Below are 23358 nucleotides of genomic sequence, written 5' to 3'. Positions count from 1 at the left end.
CTCTTGTGGACACAGATAGGATGTTTTGGTTATAATGTTTGATAATCTCCCTATAGCTTAAGGCACGTTTCCCCAAGTGGCATTTAAAAAAAAAATTGCCCCACAAGTTTTCTGAGAAAATATTATATCATTATATATTATATCTGTTTGGGGTTCTTGCGGTCAATTTTCAGTCTACAAATTATTTGTAATTATGTTCCACCCCCGACCATCCGCTCAAGAAAAAACGTCCTGCGGCTAAATCTAGTTGATGATCCCTGGTTTAAGGGTTATCCAAGTTCACCTGGCACCTGCCCTTAGCAGGGTTTCGACTACTCATTTACCGGCTCCCACGGTTCATTGGATAAGATGCCAAACTTGCGTGCCAATTTGACAAAGGACCAAATTCACTGAAACGTTTTGTAACATCTAAAAGGTCCCTTATACAACCTTGGAAATCTGCCAATTTAGGATCCTGATTTTGTCCGTAGGCTATATTATAACACAGTTCTGAGTCTCGAGTACACAACTGGGTCAAAGACAGAACGTGTCCTAAGAGATAACATTTCTTTAATCATGACATTTTCAATTATCATTTTTAGCATTCAATGTGTAAGCAAATTTGGATCGGTTACAGGAAGGTATAAGGAAGTAGGTATAAGGAAGTAATACCGAAGACAAGATTCCAACATTAGTTGGAGACCACTGCCATATCTGTAACTCATCATAATGAATCTGAAGTAGAGTTTCTCCATGAGCAAGCAAATCTTATATAACTGAATTAATTGTTAACAGTTTTTTTGACAAAGTAGAGAGGAGAAGTTGGTTTTCACAGCCTGTCGTCGACTTTACATGACTTAATCATGCCAGGAGATGAAGCAAGACTGAAATGTTTCATGAGGCTGTACACACCTACAACATTAAACACAAATCCTCCATTAACACAAATGTCTCCATAAAAAAAAAATCCATATTTTAACTAAATTGATTTGTGGCCGCCCCTCACTTTTTTCGCTGACCTTAGCTGTTCTCTGGGAGATAAAGCGGTGCATCACTGTTACACCAAACTCACTCAGCTCAGAAAAGTGCTGTCTTCTTCTAATCAGTTGAGCGAACACATTTTTGTTAAGTCCACCAGACCAAACAGATGTGTTATGAAACGTTCCCCTTTGTCCTCTTCAAGCAGAGGTCTGGATCAGAGTTGGGGTTAATGGGTTTGAATTGGAATGCCGACTGCGAGCCAGGCCTAATCGCCCAACATCAGTGACCGTCCTCACTAATACTCTTGTGGCTGAATGTAAGCAAGTCCCCACAGCAATGTTCCAACATCTAGTTGAAAGCCTTCCCAGAATAGTGGAGGAGGCTGTTATAGCAGCAAAGGGGGGACCAACTCCAATTTAATGCCCATGATTTTGGAATGAGATGTTTGACGAGCAGGTGTCCACATACTTTTGGTCATGTAGTGTATTTATGTCAAACTTTTTTCAATTTTGGTATTTTCAATTCAAATCCCTTCCTCAATTGAAAGTCTTCAATTCGAATTGACCCCAACCCTGGTCTGTATCACATATTGTAGGCTATATGATACATAGGCCTACATCCCACCAGACACTCTTACTGACAGTTGGGGCTGCTTTGCGTGATGTGTTGCTTCTACCTTCTTGCCCTTTGTGCTGTTGTCTGTGCCCAATAATGTTTGTACCCTGTTTTGTGCTGCTGCCATGTTGTGCCGCTACCATGTTGTTGTCCTATTGTGTTGCTACCATGCTGTTGTCCTATTGTGTTGCTACCATGCTGTGTTGTCATGTGTTGTGCCATGCTATGTTGTTATCTTAGGTCTCTCTTTAAGTTACAAAAATAAACTAGAATAGACAAAAAAAGGGCTGGTTTCATGGACACAGAATAAGCCTTGTCCTGGATACTATGTTGTTGTCTTAGGTCTCTTTTTATGTAGTGTTGTGTTGTCTCTCTTGTTGTGATGTGTGTTTTGTCCTATATTTTAATTAAATGTATTTGTATTTTTAATCCTATCCCCCGTCCCCGCAGGAGGCCTTTTCGTAGGCCATCATTGTTTATAAGAATTTGTTCTTAACTGACTTGCCTAGTTAAATAAAGGTAAAATAAATACAAATAAGGAGTAAGAAGGATCAGTGTTCTGTTTAAAAGTATTTTATTACAGAAACGTTAACAAAAATATATTGTAAAACAGTATTAGATAAAATAGAACATTTCTACATAAGTTAATATAATGAGATATAGGTAACTGCTAAAATAAAGGAAACACCAACATAAAGTGTCTTAATAGGGCGTTGGGCCACCATGAGCCACCATCACAACATCAATTCGCATCAGCATAGATTCTACAAGTGTCTGGAAATCTATTAGAGGGATGCAACACCATTCTTCCACAAGAAATTCTATAATTTGGTATTTTGTTGATGGTTGTGGAAAACGCTGTCTCAGGTACCAGTCCAGAATCTCCCATAAGTGTTCGATTGTGTGTCTCAGTCACCAGATCTCAACCCAAACACACTTTAAACCCCTCTTTGCTCCTTTGAGACCCCTCAAGTCAGAGATCTCTCCTTCTAGCCATGGTAGAATGACGGGATGTTTTAATTGCTTAATTAATTCAGGAACCACACCTGTGTGAAAGCAACTGCTTTCAATTGACCTTGTATCCCCCATTTATCCCTCAAGTGTTTCCTTTCTTTTGGCAGTTACCTGTATATACAATGTTCCAGGTGTGCTTGTTGACTTTCAAAAAATACATAAAAAACCCTGCTGTGGTAGATTTGTATTGCACGACCAACACTTCAGCAAGATACAACATGATACAGACATCAGAAATGGATTTGAAGTTAAACAGTAGACTACAATGCATTATCTTTTTGTGACCAAATTACACACAGGGGTTTATCACATTATTCTTTAGAATTAGATCCTGAGGTTGTTCATTTTGTTTGTTCAAATAAGAATAGTTCATTACAAATGGGGTGATTGCATGTCAATTTACCCGGTAAAATAAAAGATACACGTCAACGCCTTGGATTGATGAACTACTGTATACTGAGTGTAGGCACAGATTAAGCCTAATCCTGGACTAGAAAGCATGTTCAATGGAGATTCTCTATGTGTGGGAAACCGGCCCAAAATGTTAAGGTGATCTAGGTGTAGCTATTTTATGATTGGTCTTCAACCCACTAATCATTTCAATCTTAAGAAAAATATGTTTCTATGATTTCACACATTATGCTATAGATATTAAATTGATTAAGCTCAAATAAAACTATGATATTACACTCACTATACATCATACTGCAGTTGAAACCTAATACCCCACATTACTCAAGCACAACTCTGAGCAGCTACATGAACTATATAAAACACAAAGCCCCCAAAAACTCTTAATATATATACAGTGGCGAGACAAAGTATGTGAACCATTTGGAAATACCTGGATTTCTACATAAATTGGTCATAAAATGTCATCTGATCTTCATCTAGGTAACAACAATAGACAAACACAGTCTGCTTAAACTAATAACACACAAACAATTATACGTTTTCATGTCTTTATTGAACACACCGTGTGAACATTCACAGTGCAGGGTGGAAAAAGTATGTGAACCCTTGGATTTAATAAATGGTTGACCCTCCTTTGGCAGCAATAACCTCAACCAAACGTTTTCTGTAGTTGTGGATCAGATCTGCACAAAAGTCAGGAGGAATTTTGGACCATTCCTCTTTACAAAACTGTTTCAGTTCAGCAATATTCTTGGGATGTCTGGTGTGAACTGCTCTCTTGAGGTCATGCCACAGTATCTCAATCGGGTTGAGTCCTGACCTCAACCCAATTGAGACTGGGCCACTCTAGAATGCATATTTTCTTCTGTTGAAACCATTCTGTTGTTGATTTACTTCTGTGTTTTGGGTCGTTGTCCTGTTGCATCACCCAACTTCTGTTGAGCTTAAATTGGCGGACAGGTAACCTAACTTTCTCCTGCAAAATGTCTTGATAAACTTGGGAATTTATTTTTCTGTCGATGATAGCAAGCTGTCCAGGCCCTGAGGCAGCAAAGCAGCCCCAAACCATGATGCTCCTTCCACCATACTTTACAGTTGGGATGAGGTTTTGATGTTGGTGTGCTGTGGCTTTTTTCTCCACACATAGTGTTGTGTGTTCCTTCCAAACAACGCAACTGTAGTTTCATCTGTCCACAGAATATTTTGCAAGTAGCACTGTGGAACATCCAGGTGCACTTTTGCAAACTTCAGATGTAAAGCAATGTTTTTTTTGGACAGCAGTGGCTTCTTCCGTGGTGTCCTCCCCTGAACACCATTCTTGTTTAGTGTTTTACGTATCAAAGACTCATCAACAGAGATGTTAGCATGTTCCAGAGATTTCTGTAAGTCTTTAGCTGACACTCTGGGATTCTTCTTAACCTCATTGAGCATTCTACACTGTGCTCTTGCAGTCATTTTTGCAGGACAGCCACTCCTAGGGAGAGTAGCAACAGTGCCGAACTTTCTCCATTTATATACAATTTGTCTTGCACATCAAGGCTTTATGCAAGTCAACAATTCTTAGGTCTACTGAGATCTCTTTTGTTCGAGGCATGGTTCACATCAGGCAATGATTCTTGTGAATAGCAAACTCAAATTACGTGTGGTTTTTTTAATAGGGCAAGGCAGCTCTAACCAACATCTCATCTCCTCTCTTTGATTGGACTCCAGGTTTTTTTGATTTTACCTTTATTTAACTAGGCAAGACAGTTAAGAACAAATTCTTATTTTCAATGATGGCCTAGGAACAGTGGGTTAACTGCTTTGTTCAGGTGCAGAACGAGAGATTGTCAGCTCAGGAATTCGAACTTGCAACCTTTCGGTTACTAATAAAACACTCAAACCACTAGGCTACACTGCCACCAGGTTAGCTGACTCCTGACTCCAATGAGCTTTTGGAGAAGTCATTAGCCTAGGGGTTCACATACTTTTTCCAACCTACACTGTGAATGTTTAAATGATGCATTCAATATAGACAAAAAATACAATCATTTGAGTGTTATTAGTTTAAGCACACTATGTTTGTCTATTATTGTAACTTAGATGAAGATCAGATCAAATTTGATGACCAATTTATGCACAAATCCAGGTATTTCCAAAGGGATCACATACGTTTTCTTGCCACTGTGTGTGTGTATCTATATATATATTTTTTTAAGTTACAAAAATAGACAACAAAAAAAGGCTGGTTTCCCGGACACATATTAAGCCTTGTCCTGGACGAAAAATCATGGTCTCAGTCCCACTAGGCTTAATCTGTGTCTGGGAAACCAGCCCCAAAACTAGTAGTAGAACAGTCAGTCTATAGATTATTGCTGTATGTCTTCTCATCGTCAGTAACATGGTCCAGAGCATAGAGACCTACCATCTCCTCCTTCATCATCATAGGAAGGTCATCTGCTGGCCGACAGATTGTCTGGAGGCGCTTGGGAGCAAAATGGTCTCAAAGTAAGTATAATCAATGTGCTACAAAAGTATTCTTACAAATCTCAGAATAGTGCATAAACTCTATGCTTAGAGATGAAAGAACCAGATGAAAGATCCCAGCCTTTCCGATCAGATTTTTCTAATTGAAATTTTCTAGATTGTTAACTTTGTAAATATGACAAAGTGCAACAACAAGAATATGAATTTGATGCAATCATTCACACTTTTAAATGTTCCAGGGAAAACTTCCCATCATACTGACCTGCCAGAAAGTCCCTTTGCCCCAGTACAATTTGTAGACCATGGTGATGGGGATGAGAGATAGGGAGGACATAGCCAGGAACCAGCCTAGCCAGTAGGCCCACCACGGGTACAAATATGTGTTGTTGAACTTCAAAGGACTGTACTTCAGCAGGGAAAATACAAAGGTTCCCTTGAAAAGAGAAAAGAAGATGGCAGAAATATGTTGTTTCATTGTTGTTTTGATTATGCCTTGCCATTGATAGACAGCAGAAAGTTTTGTAAGCATAATTTCAGTTGTATCTATTAAAAAAATGAATGAAATAATGATGGACTGGGTTTAAACTCACTGTGCAGATAGTAGGGGTAATGTAGAGCCAACAATACTTGACCAGGGAGGAGGGCCTATAGCCAATCATATCCTCAATGTTGTCACAGAAGCGTTCAGCACCTTCGAAAGAGACAGACATGTTACAGGATGTAACGTGTACGCTAAGAATTGGGAAGCAAGTACAAGGAGTGTATTTAATAAAGGTTACATGGAACAAAACAAGAAACACGAGTAGCGTACAGATGTGAAACATATAAACAGAAACAATAACGCCTGAGGAAATAACCAAAGGGAGTGATAGATATAGACGAGGTAATCAGGAAGGTGATGGAGTCCAGATGAGTCTCATGAGGCACAGGTGCTCGTAACGATGGTGACAGGTGTGTGTAATTATGAGAAAACTGGTGACAATGAGCGCCAGAGAGGAGCGGGAGTAGACGTGACAGTACCTCCTCCCTGAGGAACCCGATGAGGTGCTTTTACCCGCAGAGCAGGCTGAGGCGCAAGAACCCGCAGAGCCGGCGTCGCCTCAGCCGGCACGAGGCACGTGAACCCACGTGTATGCTAAGAATCGGGAAGCAACTACAGGGAGTGCAAATTTTATAATAAATGGAAACTAGTACAAAACAAGAAACACGAAAAGTGTACAGACATGAAACCGAGTCAGCAATGCCTGGGTAATGAACCAAAGGGAGTGACTGATATAGGGGAGGTAATCAGGAAGGTGATGGAGTCCAGGTGAGTCTCATGAAGCGCAGGTGCGCGTAACAATGGTGGCAGGTGTGAGTAATGATAAGTAAACTGGCGACAACGAGCACCAGAGAGGAGGAGCGGGAGTAGACGTGACAGAAGCCCACTTTAAATTGTATATTTTTAACTAGCTCTTCCGTATGTTTTTTAAACGTTAGATCTTTATCAATCCAAATGCCCAGATATTTATAGGCGGGATCCCACTCGATGAGAGAACGATTCCAATTAGTAAATGTGTAGTGCATCTGAGACATTTTTGAGTGAATTATAGAACAAGCAAATCAAAATATATTTTATATCTGAGATTCTTCAAATAGCTACCCTTTGCCTTGATGACAGCTTTGCACACTCTTGGCATTCTCTCAACCAGCTTCATGAGGTAGCCACCTGGAATGCATTTCAATTAACAGGTCTGCCTTGTTAAAAGTTAATTTGTGGAATGTCTTTCCTTCTTAATGCGTTTGAGCCAATCAGTTGTGTTGTGACAAGGTAGATAGAAGATAGCCCTATTTGGTAAAAGACCAAGTCCATGTTAAGGCAAGAACAGCTCAAATAAGAAAAGCGAAACAACAGTCCACCATGCCGCATGAGGGAGCGTAATTATCGACTGACACTAATTAGCATAAAGCAACGGACATAAATATTCCAAGAAAATATTCCTATTCATAAAAATCACAAGTGAAATATATTGAGACACATCTTAGCCTTTTGTTAATCACCCTGTCATCTCAGATTTTCAAAATATGCTTTACAGCCAAAGCTTGATGAGCTTCGGATGTTTTCACTCACGAGACTCCCAGTTGGATAGCCAATGTTCCTTTTTTCCAAAAATATAATTTTTGTAGGCGAAATAGCTCCGTTTGTTCTTCACGTTTGGCTGAGAAATCGCCCGGAAATTGCAGTCACGAAAACTCCGAAAATATTCAAAATTAGCTCCATAATATCGACAGAAACATGGCAAACGATTTTTATAATCAATCCTCAAGGTGTTTTTCAAATATCTATTCGATAATATATCCACCAGGACAATTGGTTTTTCAGTAGGACCGATTGGAATAATGGCTACCTCTTTATTTTACACGAGAATCACTCTGAGAGCATCAGGTGACCACTTGCGCAATGTAGCCGCTTACGGGTATTCTTCAACATAAATGCGTAAAACTACTCACAATGCTGTAGACACCTTGGGGAATACGGAGAAAAAGTAATCTGGTTGATAGCCCATTCACTGCTCAATAGGGACGCATTGGAACGCAGCGCTTTCAAAACATGAGGCACTTCCGGATTGGATTTTTCTCGATCTTTCGCCTGCAATATCAGTTCTGTTATAATCACAGACAATATGTTTTATGTTTTGGAAACTTTAGAGTGTTTTCTATCCTAAGCTGTCAATTATATGCATATTCTAGCATATTCCAAAAATGAAAATACTGCCCCCTAGTGACAAAAGGTTAAGACATGAAGGTCAGTCAATACGGAACATTTTAAGAACTTTGAAACCATCAAGCGCTATGATGATGAACTGGCTCTCATGAGGACCGCCACAGGAATGGAAGACCCAGGGTTAACTCTGCTGCAAAGGATACGTTTATTAGAGTTACCAATCTCAGAAATTGCAGCCCAAATAAATGCTTCACAGAGTTCAGGTAACAGACACATCTCAACATCAACTGTTTAGAGGAGACTGTGTGAATTGCTGCAAAGAAGACACTACTAAAGGACACCAATAATAAGAGACTTGCTTGGGCTAAGAAACACGTGCTTCTACACCGGCATTGCTTGCTGTTTGGGGTTTTAGGCTGAGTTTCTGTACAGCACTTTGTGACATCAGCTGATGTAAGAAGGGCTTTATAAATACATTTGAATGATGGACATTAGACCAGTGGAAATTTGTACTTTGGTCTAATGAGTCCAAATTGGAGATTTTTGGTTCCAACCGCTGTATCTTGTGAGACGCGGTGTGGGTGAACGGATTACATAGATTATTTGTGTATTTGCCACCGTAAAGCATGGAGGAGGTGTGGTGCTTTGCTGGTAACGCTGTCTGTGATTCATTTAGAATTCAAGGCACACTTAACAAGCATGGCTACCACAGCATTCTGCAGCAATATGCCATCCCATCTGTTTTGGGCTTAGTGGGACTATCATTTGTTTTTCAACTTGACAATGACCAAACAAACCTCCAGACTGTTTAAGGGCTATTTTACCAAGAAGGAGAGTGATGGAGTGCTGCATTAGTTGACCTGGCCTCCACAATCCCCGACCTCAACCAAATTGAAATGTTTTGGGAAGATTCGGACCGCAGAGTGAAGGAAAAGTAGCCAACAAGTGCTCAGCATACATGGGAACTCCTTCAAGACTGTTGGAAAAGCATTCCATATGAAGCAGGTTGAGAGAATGTCAAGAGTGTGCAAAGCTGTCATCGAGGCAAAGAGTGGCTATTTGAAGAATCTCAAATAAAAAATATATTTTGATTTGTTTAACACTTTTTAGTTTACTACATGATTCCATGTGTTATTTCATAGTTTTGATGTCTTCACTATTATTTTACAATGCATAAAATAGTACAAATAAAGAAAAACCCTTGAATGAGTATGTGATCTAAAACTTTTGACTGGTAGTGTATATTTCATTTTGCCTGCATTAAGTACACGTTTTAAATCAACAAGGCCTTTCTGTAATGTAACAAAATAAGATTGCAGCTCTAACATAGCTTGATCAACAGTTGGTGCAATGGCATACATAACCATATCGTCTGCATACAATATTACAGGATTTAATAGATCCTTGTGGTACACCTTTGATAATATTGAGGAAACTAGACTTGACACCATCAGTTAAGCACACATTGTGCCCTGTCTGTATTATAAGTCTTAAAGAATTTGCTAGACTCCTGATCCAGTCCCATTTCAGACAGTCTTTTAATGAGTAGGGAATGGCCAACAGTGTTGAAGGCTTTGGAAAGGTCTGTAAATAAGGCAGCACAATGATTTTATGATCTAGGCAATTTAACACAACATGTAAAACCAGCAAAGACTTGAAAGAGTGCTATGTCCAAATCTAAACCAGACTGGTTAACATTCAGAATAAAGTGAGAAGTTTAAAAAGTTAGCTGTGAGCTGGTCAGGGATTCTAATAGCTTGACTAGGCAGGTTGAGAACTTCAAGTTCCTTGGTGTCCACACCACCAACAAACTAACATGGTCCGAGCACACCACGACAGTCGTGAAGCGGGTACGACAAAGCCTATTCTGCCTCAGGAGACTGAAAAGATTTGGTCCTTAGATCCTCAAAAGGTTCTCCAGCTGCACCATCGCTGCCTGGTATGGCAACTGCTCGGCCTCCAACCGCAAGGCACTACAGAGGGTAGTGCGAATGGCACAGTACATCACTGGGGCCAAGCTTCCTGCCATCCAGGACCTCTATACCAGGCATTGTCAGAGGAAGGTCCTGAAAATTGTCAATGACTCCAGCCACCCTAGTCATAGACTGTTGTCTCTGCTACCACACGGTAAGCGGTACGCCAAGTCTAGGTCCATGAGGCTTCTAAACAGCTTCTACCCCCAAGCCATAAGACTCCTGAACATCTAGTCAAATGGCTACCCAGACTATTCACATTGCCCCTCCCACTCTGTTGTCATCAATGCATAGTCACTTTAATTAATTAACCTACATGTACAGTACATACTACCTCAACTAACCGGTGCCCCCACACATTGACCCTGTACCGGCACCCCAGCTGTATATATTGTTATTTTTACTGCTCCTCTTTAATTACTTGTTACTTTTATCTCTTATTCTTATCCATATATTTTTTAACTGCTCTGTCGGTTAGGGGCTCATAAGTAAGCATTTCACTGTAAGGTTGTTGTATTCGGTGCATGTGACTAATACAATTTGATTTGACTTGATTCGCGGTTCCCGCGCCTCAGCCCAGCTCTATAGGTTCCCGCGCCTCAGCCCAGCTCTATAGGTTCCCGCGCCTCAGTCCAGCTCTACAGGTTCCCGCGCCTCAGCCCAGCTCTACAGGTTCCCGCGCCTCAGCCCAGCTCTACAGGTTCCCGCGCCTCAGCCCAGCTCTACAGGTTCCCGCGCCTCAGCCCAGCTCTACAGGTTCCCGCGCCTCAGCCCAGCTCTACAGGTTCCCGCGCCTCAGCCCAGCTCTACAGGTTTCCGCGCCTCAGCCCAGCTCGACAGGTTCCCGCGCCTCAGCCCAGCTCTACAGGTTCCCGCGCCTCAGCCCAGCTCTACAGGTTCCCGCGCCTCAGCCCAGCTCTACAGGTTCCCGCGCCTCAGCCCAGCTCTACAGGTTCCCGCGCCTCAGCCCAGCTCTACAGGTTCCCGCGCCTCAGCCCAGCTCTACAGGTTCCCGCACCTCAGCCCAGCTCTACAGGTTCCCGCACCTCAGCCCAGCTCTACAGGTTTCCGCGCCTCAGCCCAGCTCTACAGGTTTCCGCGCCTCAGCCCAGCTCTACAGGTTCCTGCCCCTCAGCAGAAGCAATCGGCCCACTCCTGGTCCTTGAGACCGTCCCTCTGGTCTGCGTCCCGAGGCTGAAGCCAAGCGTCAGGGAAGGGGTACTGTAACGTCTACTCCAGCTTCTCCTCTCTGGCGCTCGTTGTCGCCAGTTTACTCATTATTACGCACACCTGCGCTTCATGAGATTCACCTGGACTCCATCATCTTCCTGATTACCTCCCCTATATCTGTCACTCCCTTTGGTTCTTTCCCCAGGTGTTATTGACTCTGTTTCATGTCTGTACACTTTTCATGTTTCTTATTTTAAACTATGTTCAATTTATTATTAAATGTGCACTCCCTGTAGTTGCTTCCCAATTCTTAGCGTACACGTTGCAGTTTCTGTAAAAAATTAATAATATGAGACACCAAACCTGTTCACAGGGATGGTAACTCTCAAAGTTCCAATAGTCCGTACTGGTTTAGGTAGATCCACTTTCAGTTTTAATGTGCAGTTGCCATACCAGACGGTGACACAACCAGTCAGGGTTTTCTCAATGGTGCAGCTACAAAGTTCCTAAGGATCTGAGGCGCCATGCCAAATCGTTTCAGCCTCCTGAGGGAAAAGAGGGACTACTGTGCCTTCTTCACAACTGTGCTGGAGTTAGAGGACATTGATGTGTACACTGAGGAACTTGAAGCTCTTGACCCTCTCCACTGCGGCCCCGTTGATATGGATGGGGCTGTGCACCTGCCCCTGTTTCCTGTAATACACGACAGCTCCTTGTTCTTGCTGACGTTGAGGGAGAGGTTGTTGTCCTGGCACCACACTGCCAGGTCTCTGACCTCCTACCTGTAGGCTGTCTCGTCGTTATTGGTGATCAGGTCTCCCACCGTCGTACCTTCAGCAAACTTGAATTTGTTTTTAACTGACTTAACTGACTTGCCTAGTTAATTAAAGAAAAAGAAAAGACAAATAAAAACTTGATGATGGAATTGGAGTTGTGCATGGCCACACAGTCGTGGGTGAACGGGGAGTACAGGAGGGGCTAAGCACACACTCCTGGGTGGCCCGATGTTGCATGGCGTTGAAACAATGACGTTGGTTCAAACAAACCATTTTACTATCAACATTGAAATGAGGTCAAATAAAATACGTCTAGTTAAATCTCAAATTCAACATACACTGAAAAAGAAAATACGCAACATGTAAAGTGTTGGTCCCATGTTTCATGAGCTGAATTCTTCTTCTTTTTTACATCCATGTTTGTGAGAATTTCTCCTTTGCCAAGATAATCCATCCACCTGACATGTGTAGCATATCAAGAAACAGCATGATCATTACACAGGGGACAATAAAAGTCCTGGGGACAATAAAAGTCCACTCTAAAATGTGCAGTTTTGTTAAACAACACAATGCCACAGCTGTCTCAAGTTTTGGGGGAGTGTGCATTTGGCATGCTGAGTGCAGGAATTTCCACCAGAGCTGTTGCCAGATTTCCACCAGAGCTGTTACCAGCCACACGGACAGCTGATGAAATTGTGGGTTTGCACAACCAAAGAATTTCTGCACAAACTGTCGGAAACCGTCTCAGGGAATCTCGTCTGCATGCTCGCCGTCCTCACCAGGGCCTTGACCTGACTGCAGTTTGGCGTCGTGACCGACTACAGTGGGCAAATACTCACCTTCGATGGCCCCTGGCACACTGGAAAAGTGTGCTCTTCACGTATGAATCCCGGTTTCAACTGTACCAGGCAGATGGTAGACAGTGTGATGTCAGCTGATGTCAACGAGTTCTCGTACTGACGTGCCCCATGGTAGCAGTGGGGTTATGGTATGGGCAGGCATATGCTACAGACAACAAAGACAATTGAATTTTATAAAAAAGCAATTTGAATGCCCAGAGATACCGTGATGAGATCCTGAGGCCCATTATTGTTCCATTTATCCGTCGCCTTCATCTCATTTTTCAGCATGACAATGCATGGCCCCATCTTGCAAGGATTGGTACACAATTCCTGGAAGCTGAACATTTCCCAGTTCTTCCATGGCCTGCATACTCACCAGACACGTCACCCATTGAGCATGTTTGGGATGCTGTGGATCGACTTATACGGCAGCGGGTTCCAATTCTCTCCAATATCCAGCAACTTCGCACAGCCATTGAAGAGGAGTGGGACAACATTCCACAAGCCATAATCAACAGCCTGATCAACTCTATGCGAAGGAGACGTGTCGTGCTGCATGCCGAAAATGGTGGTCATCAAGTCAGTTCATAAAATTTCTGCCCTGCTAGAGCTGCCATGGTCAACTGTAAGTGATGTTATTGTGAAGTGGAAACGTTTTGGAGCAACAGTGGCTCAGCCGCGAAGTGGTAGGCCACACAAGCTCACAGAATGGGACCGCTGAGTGCTGAAGCATGTAGCACGTAAAAAACAGTCTGTCCTCGGTTGTAATATTCACTACTGAGTTCCAAACTGCCTCTGGAAGCAACGTTAGTACGAGAACTGTTGGCCGGGAGCTTCATGAAATGGGTTTCCATGGCCGAGCAGCCGCGCACACCACGCGCAATGCCAAGTGTCTCCTGGAGGGGTTTAAAGCTCGCTGCCATTGGGCTCTGGTGCAGTGGAAACAGGTTCTCTGGAGTGATGAATCACACTTCACCATCTGGCAGTCGAAAAGGACAAATCTGGTTCTGGCAATGCCAGGAGAATGCTACCTGCCCAAATGCATAGTGACAACTGTAAAGTTTGGTGGAGAAATAATGATCTGGGGCTGTTTTTCATGGTTCAGTATAGGTCCCTTAGTTCCAGTGAAGAGAAATCTTAACACTACAGCAAACAGTGATTTTCTAGACAATGCTTTGTTTCCAACTTTGTGGCAACAGTTTGGGGAAGGGCCTTACCTGTTTCAGCATGACAATGCCCCCATGTACAAAGCAAGATCCATAGAGAAATGGTTTGGCGAGTTTGGTGTGGAAGAACTTGACTGGCCTTCACAGAGCCCTGACCTCAACCCCATCGAACACCTTTGCGATGAATTGGAACACCGACCTCGAGCCAGGCCTAATCGCCCAACATCAGTGCCCAACCTCACTAATACTCTTGTGGCTGAATGGAAGCAAGTCCCCGCAGCAATTTTCCAACATCTAGTGGAAAGCCTTCCCAGAAGAGTGGGGGCTATTATAGCAGCAAAGGGTGGATCAACTCCATATGAATGCCCATGATTTTGGAATGAGATGTTTGGCATGCAGGTGTCCACATTCTTTGAGTAACCAACAACAGTGGTATTTCAGCCACGCAGTCAATGTTCCCTCTAAGCGGCCACACACCTCCTCCGGGACTGCCGCGCAGAAGAAATGCCAGCCCTTACAAAGATGCAGGAGATTGAACTTCACAGTTCGCCCCATTAGTTTTCACTATAGATCAACGTTTTCTCTGATGTGATCTAATCGACATAATATCAGCTTCTTTTCAATGCAACAAACCAAACCAAATTGAACTTTGCCAGATCGAGCCTGTGATTTTGTTGTAGTCAGAGCCAGAGTGCATCTATTGACCCTATTGGCCCACGAGCAGCCTTTCAATCACCCGCCAGTGGATGCCCCTTTTCAGATCAGGGCACAGAGCCACGCGTGTGCACATTTGTTGATGTTCTTTGCTAGTTAGTGAGTTATTAGCCCACGAATGACTTCTTCCTACAAGATCACAACACATGTACATTTCAAACTGTCTTTGAAAAGCGAGTCAGGAGAAAAAATCTTGTTTATTTGTATTAAAGGGACAATGTTGTATTTTGAGATAGGCTTGATTATGCAAATAAGCCAATAGGCAGAGGGTAGCCTACATTGTCTTGTTCTCTGTATGGTAATAATAATTCATTCTTAATTTTAAGTGGTTTCTTGCATCAAGCAAGACAATACAATTACAGTCACATAATTACAGTCACCTATTTACAGTCACCTATTTACAGTCACCTATTTGGCCCATGGTGTTACAGACCAAGTAAAAAAAACATGAATTGATGTCAAGCCCTGCATAATCTAAAACAGTTTTTAAAGGTCTCATGATGGAATGTAGGCTGTTTTGAGCACCACATAGGCTGCTGTAGGCTATATCATAGAAACCAAAAGCTATTTCATGTGAAAATGCTATAGGATTTGCCACTCTGATAGACCTACATTATGCTCAAATAGCTACAATAGCCTATTGGCTACAGTCTAAAACTGTAACTTAAAGTGGGTACAGCCTCAGTTTTCCATGGAAACACAAGCCGGAAGTTGCACAGAATTCTCACAATATTCAATTAGAGGGAACATTGCACATACAGTATATTGAATGTAGGATAAAAAATACTTTGGTTTCTTTGTGGAATTTTCTATGCAATTTCAACATATAGATAGTTCTGTTGATTATGTTGAAATTAGATTGATGTAATAACCTGTTAGTTAGGTTATTTCTATGTATTTAAGTTGACATTTTACCATACTTTAAATGTTTACAACACTGGTTGAAATGAGATGAAAACAGTACTGGTTGATGACTTTAAAAAAATCCAATGTATTTTCCACGTTGATTCCATGTCACAATATGTTAACAAATGACGTTGAAACAACGTTGATTCAATCAGTGTGTGCCCAGTGCGTACTCATGACCCTTTCAGGACTTTCAATTATGATTATTTTTTATAGTGAGAGAAAATCTGGCGAGGAAGCTAGATTGGCATATGTATGTGTTTGCCCATGATTACATTGTGTAATTTCTCTATTCTTACCATATATCCATCCAATACTGAGTGACTGGCATATGGAGAGGAGCAGCAGAGTGGCACCACTGCACACATAATGGTCAAACAGCTGGATGATGTAGAGGCCACCCTGCGAAACAAAAGGAAGCTTCAATATAGAGTACAATCAATGTTTACAGATCACAGTGCGTTCAGAAAGTATTCAGACCCATTGACATTTTTTATGTTACAGCCTTATTCTAAAATGTATGAAATTAATATAAATTGAGATCAGGTGCATCCTGTTTAATTTGATCATAAAAAATATATATAAAAGCAACATTTAAAGTGCTGGTCCCATGTTTCATGAGCTGAAATAAAAGATCCCAGACATTTTCCATTTGCGCAAAAAGCTTATTTCTCTCAAATTTTGTGCACAAATTTGTTTACATCGCTGATAGTGAGCACTTCTCTTTTGCCAAGGTAGTCCATCAAAGTGACAGGTGTGGAAAATCAAGAAGCTAATTAAACAGTATGATCATTATACAGGTGCACCTTGTGCTGGGGACAATAAAAGGACACTCTAAAATGTGAAGTTTTGTCACACAACACAATGCCACAGCTGTCTCAAGTTTTGACGGAGCTTGCAATTGGCATACTGTCTGCAGGAATGTCCACCAGAGCTGTTGCCAGAGAATTGAATGTTCATTTCTCTACCATAAGCCGCATCCAATGTCGTTTTAGAGAATTTGACAGTACGTCCAACCAGCGTCACAACCGCAGACCACGTGTAACGTCGACATACGACTTCTTCACCTGCGGTATCGTCTGAGACCAGCCACCTGGACAGCTGATGAAACTGAGGAGTATTTATGTTTGTAATAAAGCCCTTTTGTGGGGAGAAACTCATTGTGATTGGCTGGGCCTGGCTCCCCATTGGGTGGGCCCATGCCCTCCCTGACCAACCCATGGCTGCACCCCGGCCCAGTCTTGTGAAATCCATACTTTAGGGCCTAATGAATTTATTTCAATTTATTGATTTCCTTATATAAACTGTAACTCAGTAAAATCCTTGAAATTGTTGCATTTTGCATTTATATTTTTGTCCACTATAGTTATTGTAATACACAACCATAAAGGACTTGGATAAAAAAGTGCTACCCAGATCCACCCTTTTATTGCCATTATTTTGAAGTTATTTAACTTACCTCACTAAGGTGCTTCAATTTATGTTCCTGATATTATATGTTCAGATATCAGAGAACCACCTCGGTAGTCACACAACAACAACAACAACAGTCTTCGAGCTGGTGTGTATTGGAGACCTGCATCTGTGACCTCTCACCTCTGTGACCATGATGAGTCCGACCAGGTAGCAGCAGCAGCAGATGAGCAGCAGCAGCATCTCCCTCCGGTAGCCTTTTCTGATGAGGTTTGGGTAGACGTCCGTTACTGAGGTCATTAGGCTCTCAAGGCCGACAAACTGGGGAACATGAGAGAGGGCAATGTACTGTACATGGGAGAGGAAAGTAGAGGAAAGAACAGCAGGGACAAGAAACCCAGGTGGAGGTGTTGGTGGAGGGCGTGGTGAGCTCTAACCTGGCTGTCCACTCCCAATAGGATGATCATGGAGAAGAAACAGACAGCCCAGAACTGAGGGCAGGGGAGCAGGGACACTGCCTGGGGGTACACTATGAACACCAGGCCAGGACCTGCAGCAGGGCAACAAAGAAAACGTTGTAGAATATATGTACCCAAACATAATTTGATTGAATTAATCGAACGAAACATTCAGTTATGTGTAATAGTATGTAAAAAATAATAAAAAATAAAAAAAGATTAAGATTCCATGAGGTGAGACAGGGGCTGTGTCCAAATACCCGTACTTTCGTTCTAAATAGTAGGCATTTTGGGAATGCAAAAATATAACTTTTCATATATGTGACGTTTTTCAAAAAAGTATGCTTTCAATGCCAGGACGTCATACTCATTTTGGCTTTTCATCTTGTAGAATTTGCTGCACACTATTGAGGAAGAGAATCGTCTTTCGAGACCTACGTGTGTTTGACAAGAGCTGACAATCAGCTGAGTGGACGCGCTGTACCAAAATGAAAGGAATGTCAGGAATCAACGTAATTGAGCATTAAATGCAACATTCTCAGTAGGATGAGCCTAGTATGTTGATATTTGTTGCTTACTGCATTCGTTTTTACTAAACAGTATGTTCTAAATAGTATGTAGTACGATTAGTACACAGTATGTTGTTTTAGTAAGTAGTAGGCAAGATGTACAGTACTTCGAACACAGCCAGTGCTTTTACCAGAGGAGGTAGACAAAAATTCAGTTCAGATGAGGAAAGTGTGCAGTTATGTTGTCAGACAGTATTTAGGTTGATCAGGAGAACAATAAGGAGTCACACCCTTGTTGATGAATGTCCTTTAGAGCCTCACCTGACTCAGCAACCACAGAGATGTCCACACCCTGTTCTCGAGCCATATGACCCAGTATGGAGAAGATGGCAAAACCAGACACGAAGCTGGTCCCACTGTTCAACAAGCACAGGTAGAAGGAGTCTCTGCAAGGCACGAAACCGTTTTCAACACATGATATAGTCACCCTCTTTAACATGCAGTGTTGTCATTGGCAAGGGTCTAATAAGATGTAAATACAGGTGATTAACATTCATGGCAATTGAGGAAGTGTTGTGACATGACATGTTGTGCCATGAATCCTCCTGGCGTACTGTATTTGATGGAGACAACTTTTATAATATGCTCTGAAGAGATCTTGACCTGCAGTGTTTACCAGATGAAACCCTGATGTACGCAGCTTGCTGTCGAAACATTATTCAGTGACTAGAATGAATGCATCAGAGCCATGAGATTGTGTAGCTTTTCTTATCTAAGTGTTCTACTCCTCCAGCCAGAACCTCACCTACCCAGATGTGCCTTTTTACTGTCTCCAGACTGGCTGGAGAAATCTTGTGGCTATAGATCCTCATGGCACTGCTAAATAAGCCAACTATGCAAGATCTTCAACGTGCCACATGTTTTATTAAACCCACAGCCTAGTTGAAAACTCACTTGTAACAGTTGTTGTTGTATTTGTTGTAGCTTCCAAGAGAAGTCAGGTAGCCCAGGCCTATGGCGTAAGAATAGAATATCTGCGTTCCTGCATCCATCCAAACCTTATTGATGAACAAACAGACAAAGAAGACTTAAACTAAAGTTATAAACTGAACATGTCACAACGGAAATGTATACCAGTAAGATGTGGTGAGAATAGAGAAAGACTTAGAGGGCTGGTTTCGTGGACACTGATCAAGCATACTCCTGGACTAAAACTCAATGACCGTGTGGTTAGACAGTCCTCCCTAAGATTGTAAGGTTGGGAGTTCAATCCCTGGCTGTGTAAAAATGGGACTTGATGTTTTTCTGCTTGCTACTCAGCTTTGAGGAGATAGATTGGGGCTAAGGAGCTAAGGCTCCTGTTCCTATGATCTTTTTAGTCCAAGACTAGGCTTAATCTGTCTGGGAAACTGGCCCATAGATTTATACTACAGATTATACTACAGATAATACCTGTGGATCAGCTAGCCGTGTTGTATTGGGATACAAGTAGTAGAAGATGCCATCTTCAGCTCCTGGAAGGGTCACTCCTCTGACAAATAACACCACTAGCATGACATAGGGGAAGGTAGCCGTGACGTACGCTGCCTATGAATTAGTAGTACAGGGTTAGTACAATACAGAAAACACAACATAGCCACACATACCGGTATTACCACACTAACGACGGACCCATTGTCTCACCAAGTAACTTTACAGCTACAGAAAATAACAGTTTTTTTTCTCTGTTTTTTTGTTGTTGTTTTTTACCTCTGATTTTAAATTTGATTGAGATTGGAATGATGCATAATTATGAAACTACTATCTGACTACAATATCTTATAACCCTCACCTTCCCAGTAGACTTCACTCCTTTCCAGATACAGAAGTAACAGACAATCCATGACAGTAGAAGACACAGAGCCAGCTCCCATCTAATACTTCCCAAGGACTCAATCCCATCTGATATCCGCAGCACTCGCCGCCTGTAAGGAGAAATGGTTGACACTGCAATACATTTGATCCCCAAAGAAAATGTATTGTATGTAAATGTGTTGCAGCCTATTGTAGTTTATTGTATTCTTATAACAATAATTTAAACATTATGATACAACTCTCTTTAATTAAAAAAAAAACTATGGTACCTTATTCATTTCTCATGTAAGTAGTCAAGCATCTAATCATGAGAGATGCAGTGGTGAAAAAACACAGCATTAATTATAGACTTACTGCCAAAACTCCACAACGGAAGATGACGAATTCAGGAGAGAACCAGTCCAATTGCTGCTGGCATTCTTGGTGCCAAATGTCACACAAGCATCTGAAAAAGATTGAAGTCTAGTTGTAACATGTTATAAACTTGACAGCTTTAAGTGGATATGCTAGCTAATATCCAGATCCTCTTAACGTGATTGACTCAAAAGCGACTTGTGTATGCTAAACGCTATGGGGCAGAAGTATCAAACCTGGTTTGAATAGGACAGTTTTAGAGTCTGTTTACTTTTTTAAAAAGAGAGTGGGTCTTTCTACGAGAAGAGCGCACCAATATTGCATTTTAATATAGACCACATGGAGAATTAAAAGTGTCACATTTCACCCTCTGTGACTTCTATGAAGATTTTAACCCACTTCTTAGGGCTGCAATCCCGTTAACGGGATGATATGACAACAGCCAGTGAAAATGCAGGGCGCCAATTTCAAAACAACAGAAATCTCATAATTAAAATTCCTCAAACATACATGTATATTATACCATTTTAAAGGTAATCTTTTTGTTAACTTCTTATGGCTGCCATCCCGTTATTGGGATAATTGTCATCAACAACCGCTGAATTGCATAGCACCACATTCAAATAATATTACTAAAAATATCATGAAATCATGAAATCACAAGTGCAAAACACAGTTTAGCCTTTTGTTAATCCACCTGTCGTGTCAGATTTTGAAAATATGCTTTACAGCGAAAGCAATCCAAGCGTTTGTGTAAGTTTATCACATTATGTACACCTAGCATCAAGTAGCTTGGTCACGAAAATCAGAAAAGCAATAAAATTAATCGTTTACCTTTGATGATCTTCGGATGTTTTCACTCACGAGACTCCCAGTTACACGATAAATGTTCCTTTTGTTCCATAAAGATTATTTTTATATCCAAATACCTCTGTTTGTTTGGCGCGTAATGTTCAGAAATCCACAGGAAAGAGCGGTCATGACAACGCAGACAAATTCCAAATAGTATCCATAATGTCCACAGAAACATGTCAAACGTTTTTTATAATCAATCCTCAGGTTGTTTTTAAAATATATAATCGATAATATATCAACCGCAACTGTCTTTTTCAGTCGGAGAGGGAAAGGCAATGGCTGCCCAAACTCTGTTACGCATAAAAAGCGCTGCTAGCACCCGGCCATACAATGACGCGTTGCTATCTTTCTCGCTAATTTTTCAAAATAATAGCCTGAAACTATGTCTAAAGACTGTTGACACCTTGAGGAAGCGATAGGAAAGGACATATGGTTGATATCCCTTTAAATGGAGCAAAGGCAGGCTATGGAACATGGAGTTTTCAAAATAGAAGCCACTTCCTGGTTTGATTTTCCTCAGGGTTTCGCCTGCAATATCAGTTCTGTTATACTCACAGACAATATTTTGACAGTTTTGGAAACTTTAGAATGTTTTCTATCCAATACTAATAATAATATGCATATATTCGCAACTGAGACTGAGGAGCAGGCCTTTTAGTTTGGGCAAGTTATTCATCCAAGCTACTCAATACTGCCCCCCAGCCATAAGAAGTTAATCCCACCACAGTGTCCGATTTCAAATAGGCTTTACGGCGAAAGCACCACAAACGATTATGTTAGGTCATCACCAAGCCACAGAAAAACACAGCCATTTTTCCAGCCAAAGAGAGGAGTCACAAAAAGCACAAATAGAGATAAAATTAATCATTAACCTTTCATGATCTTCATCAGATGACATTCATAGGACTTCATGTTACACAATACATGTATGTTCTGTTTGATAAAGTTCATATTTATATAAAAAATCTGAGTTTACATTGGAGCGTTACATTCACTAGTTCCAAAAACATCCAGTGATTTTGCATAGCCACATCGATTCAACAGAAATACTCATGATTAATGTAGATGATAATACAAGTTATACACATGTAATTATAGATATACCTCTCCTTAATGCAACCGCTGTGTCAGATTTCAAAAGAACTTTACGGAAAAAGCAAACCATGCAATAATCTGAGACGGCGCTCAGAAAATTTATCAAATTAGCCGTCATGTTGGAATCAACAGAAACCAGAAATTACATGATAAATATTCCCTTACCTTTGATGATATTCATCAGAATGCACTCCCAGGAATCGCAGTTCCACAATAAATGCTTGATTTGTTCGATAATGTCCGTTATTTATGTCCAAGTAGCTTCTTTTGTTAGCGTTTAGGTACACATATCCAAACGCTTGGGCGTTTGGACAAAAACTTTGGACAAAAACTTGAAAAAGTTATATTACAGGTTGAAGAAACATTTCAAACTAAGTATAAAATCAATCATTAGGATGTTTTTATCTTAAATCTTCAATAAAGTTCCAACCGGAGAATTCCTTTGTGTCTACAGAAGCAACGGAACGCAAGTCGATATCATGTGGAATGCGCGTGACCAGGAAATGGCTCTCTGCCAGTAAGCTGACTCATTCAGCTCTTATTCAGTCCCACAACACAGCAGAAGCCTCATTCAAGTTTATAAAGACGGTTGACATCTAGTGGAAACCCTAGGAAGTGCAACTTCATTCATATCCCAATTCTGATTTCAATTGGGCATGGGTTGAAAATATACCAACCTCAGATTTCTCACTTCCTGTTTGGATTTCTTCTCAGGTTTTTGCCTGCCATATGAGTTCTGTTATACTCACAGACATAATTCAAACAGTTTTAGAAACGTCAGAGTGTTTTCTATCCAACACTAATAATAATATGCATATAGCAACTGAGACTGAGGAGCAGGCAGTTTACTCTGGGCACCTCTGGGAACCTTTCATCCAAGCTACTCAATATTGCCCCTGCAGCCATAAGAAGTTTTAACCCCAACATTTCTCAAAGTTTTCACCATCATTGCAATACTCTAGTTACTTTGTTGTGTTTACAAAGTCATTTATGAAGATTATTATTTATTTAATGTGATTAGTGATTCATTTGCATCTGTCCCTCATTTTAAGGTCAACCCCATAACATGAACTGATTTCTCAATTTAATATCGTGAAACT

General features: G+C 41.3%; 1 protein-coding gene across 1 annotated transcript in view; it reads right to left on the bottom strand.

The window, feature by feature from the left end:
* Nucleotides 1–2132: 2132 nt before the first annotated feature.
* The window catches only part of slc6a11a (solute carrier family 6 member 11a), a 71268-nt gene continuing 50042 nt past the window's right edge, over nucleotides 2133–23358 (bottom strand). The window contains exons 6-16 of the mRNA XM_029682920.2: nucleotides 20309–20399; nucleotides 19932–20064; nucleotides 19553–19687; nucleotides 19055–19158; nucleotides 18422–18546; nucleotides 17571–17683; nucleotides 17317–17454; nucleotides 16020–16122; nucleotides 6060–6160; nucleotides 5732–5902; nucleotides 2133–5467 (exon numbers count right to left, since the gene is read on the bottom strand). Coding sequence (XP_029538780.1) covers nucleotides 5345–5467; nucleotides 5732–5902; nucleotides 6060–6160; nucleotides 16020–16122; nucleotides 17317–17454; nucleotides 17571–17683; nucleotides 18422–18546; nucleotides 19055–19158; nucleotides 19553–19687; nucleotides 19932–20064; nucleotides 20309–20399 — 1337 coding nt within the window. The 3' untranslated portion in view covers nucleotides 2133–5344. The remainder of the gene's footprint in view (nucleotides 5468–5731; nucleotides 5903–6059; nucleotides 6161–16019; nucleotides 16123–17316; nucleotides 17455–17570; nucleotides 17684–18421; nucleotides 18547–19054; nucleotides 19159–19552; nucleotides 19688–19931; nucleotides 20065–20308; nucleotides 20400–23358) is intronic.

Source organism: Oncorhynchus nerka, linkage group LG15 (genome assembly GCF_034236695.1).
Source record: "Oncorhynchus nerka isolate Pitt River linkage group LG15, Oner_Uvic_2.0, whole genome shotgun sequence".
NCBI lineage: Eukaryota > Metazoa > Chordata > Actinopteri > Salmoniformes > Salmonidae > Oncorhynchus > Oncorhynchus nerka.
The sequence above is the reverse complement of the archived record's forward strand: the minus strand, read 5'-3'. Positions and strand labels throughout refer to the sequence as shown.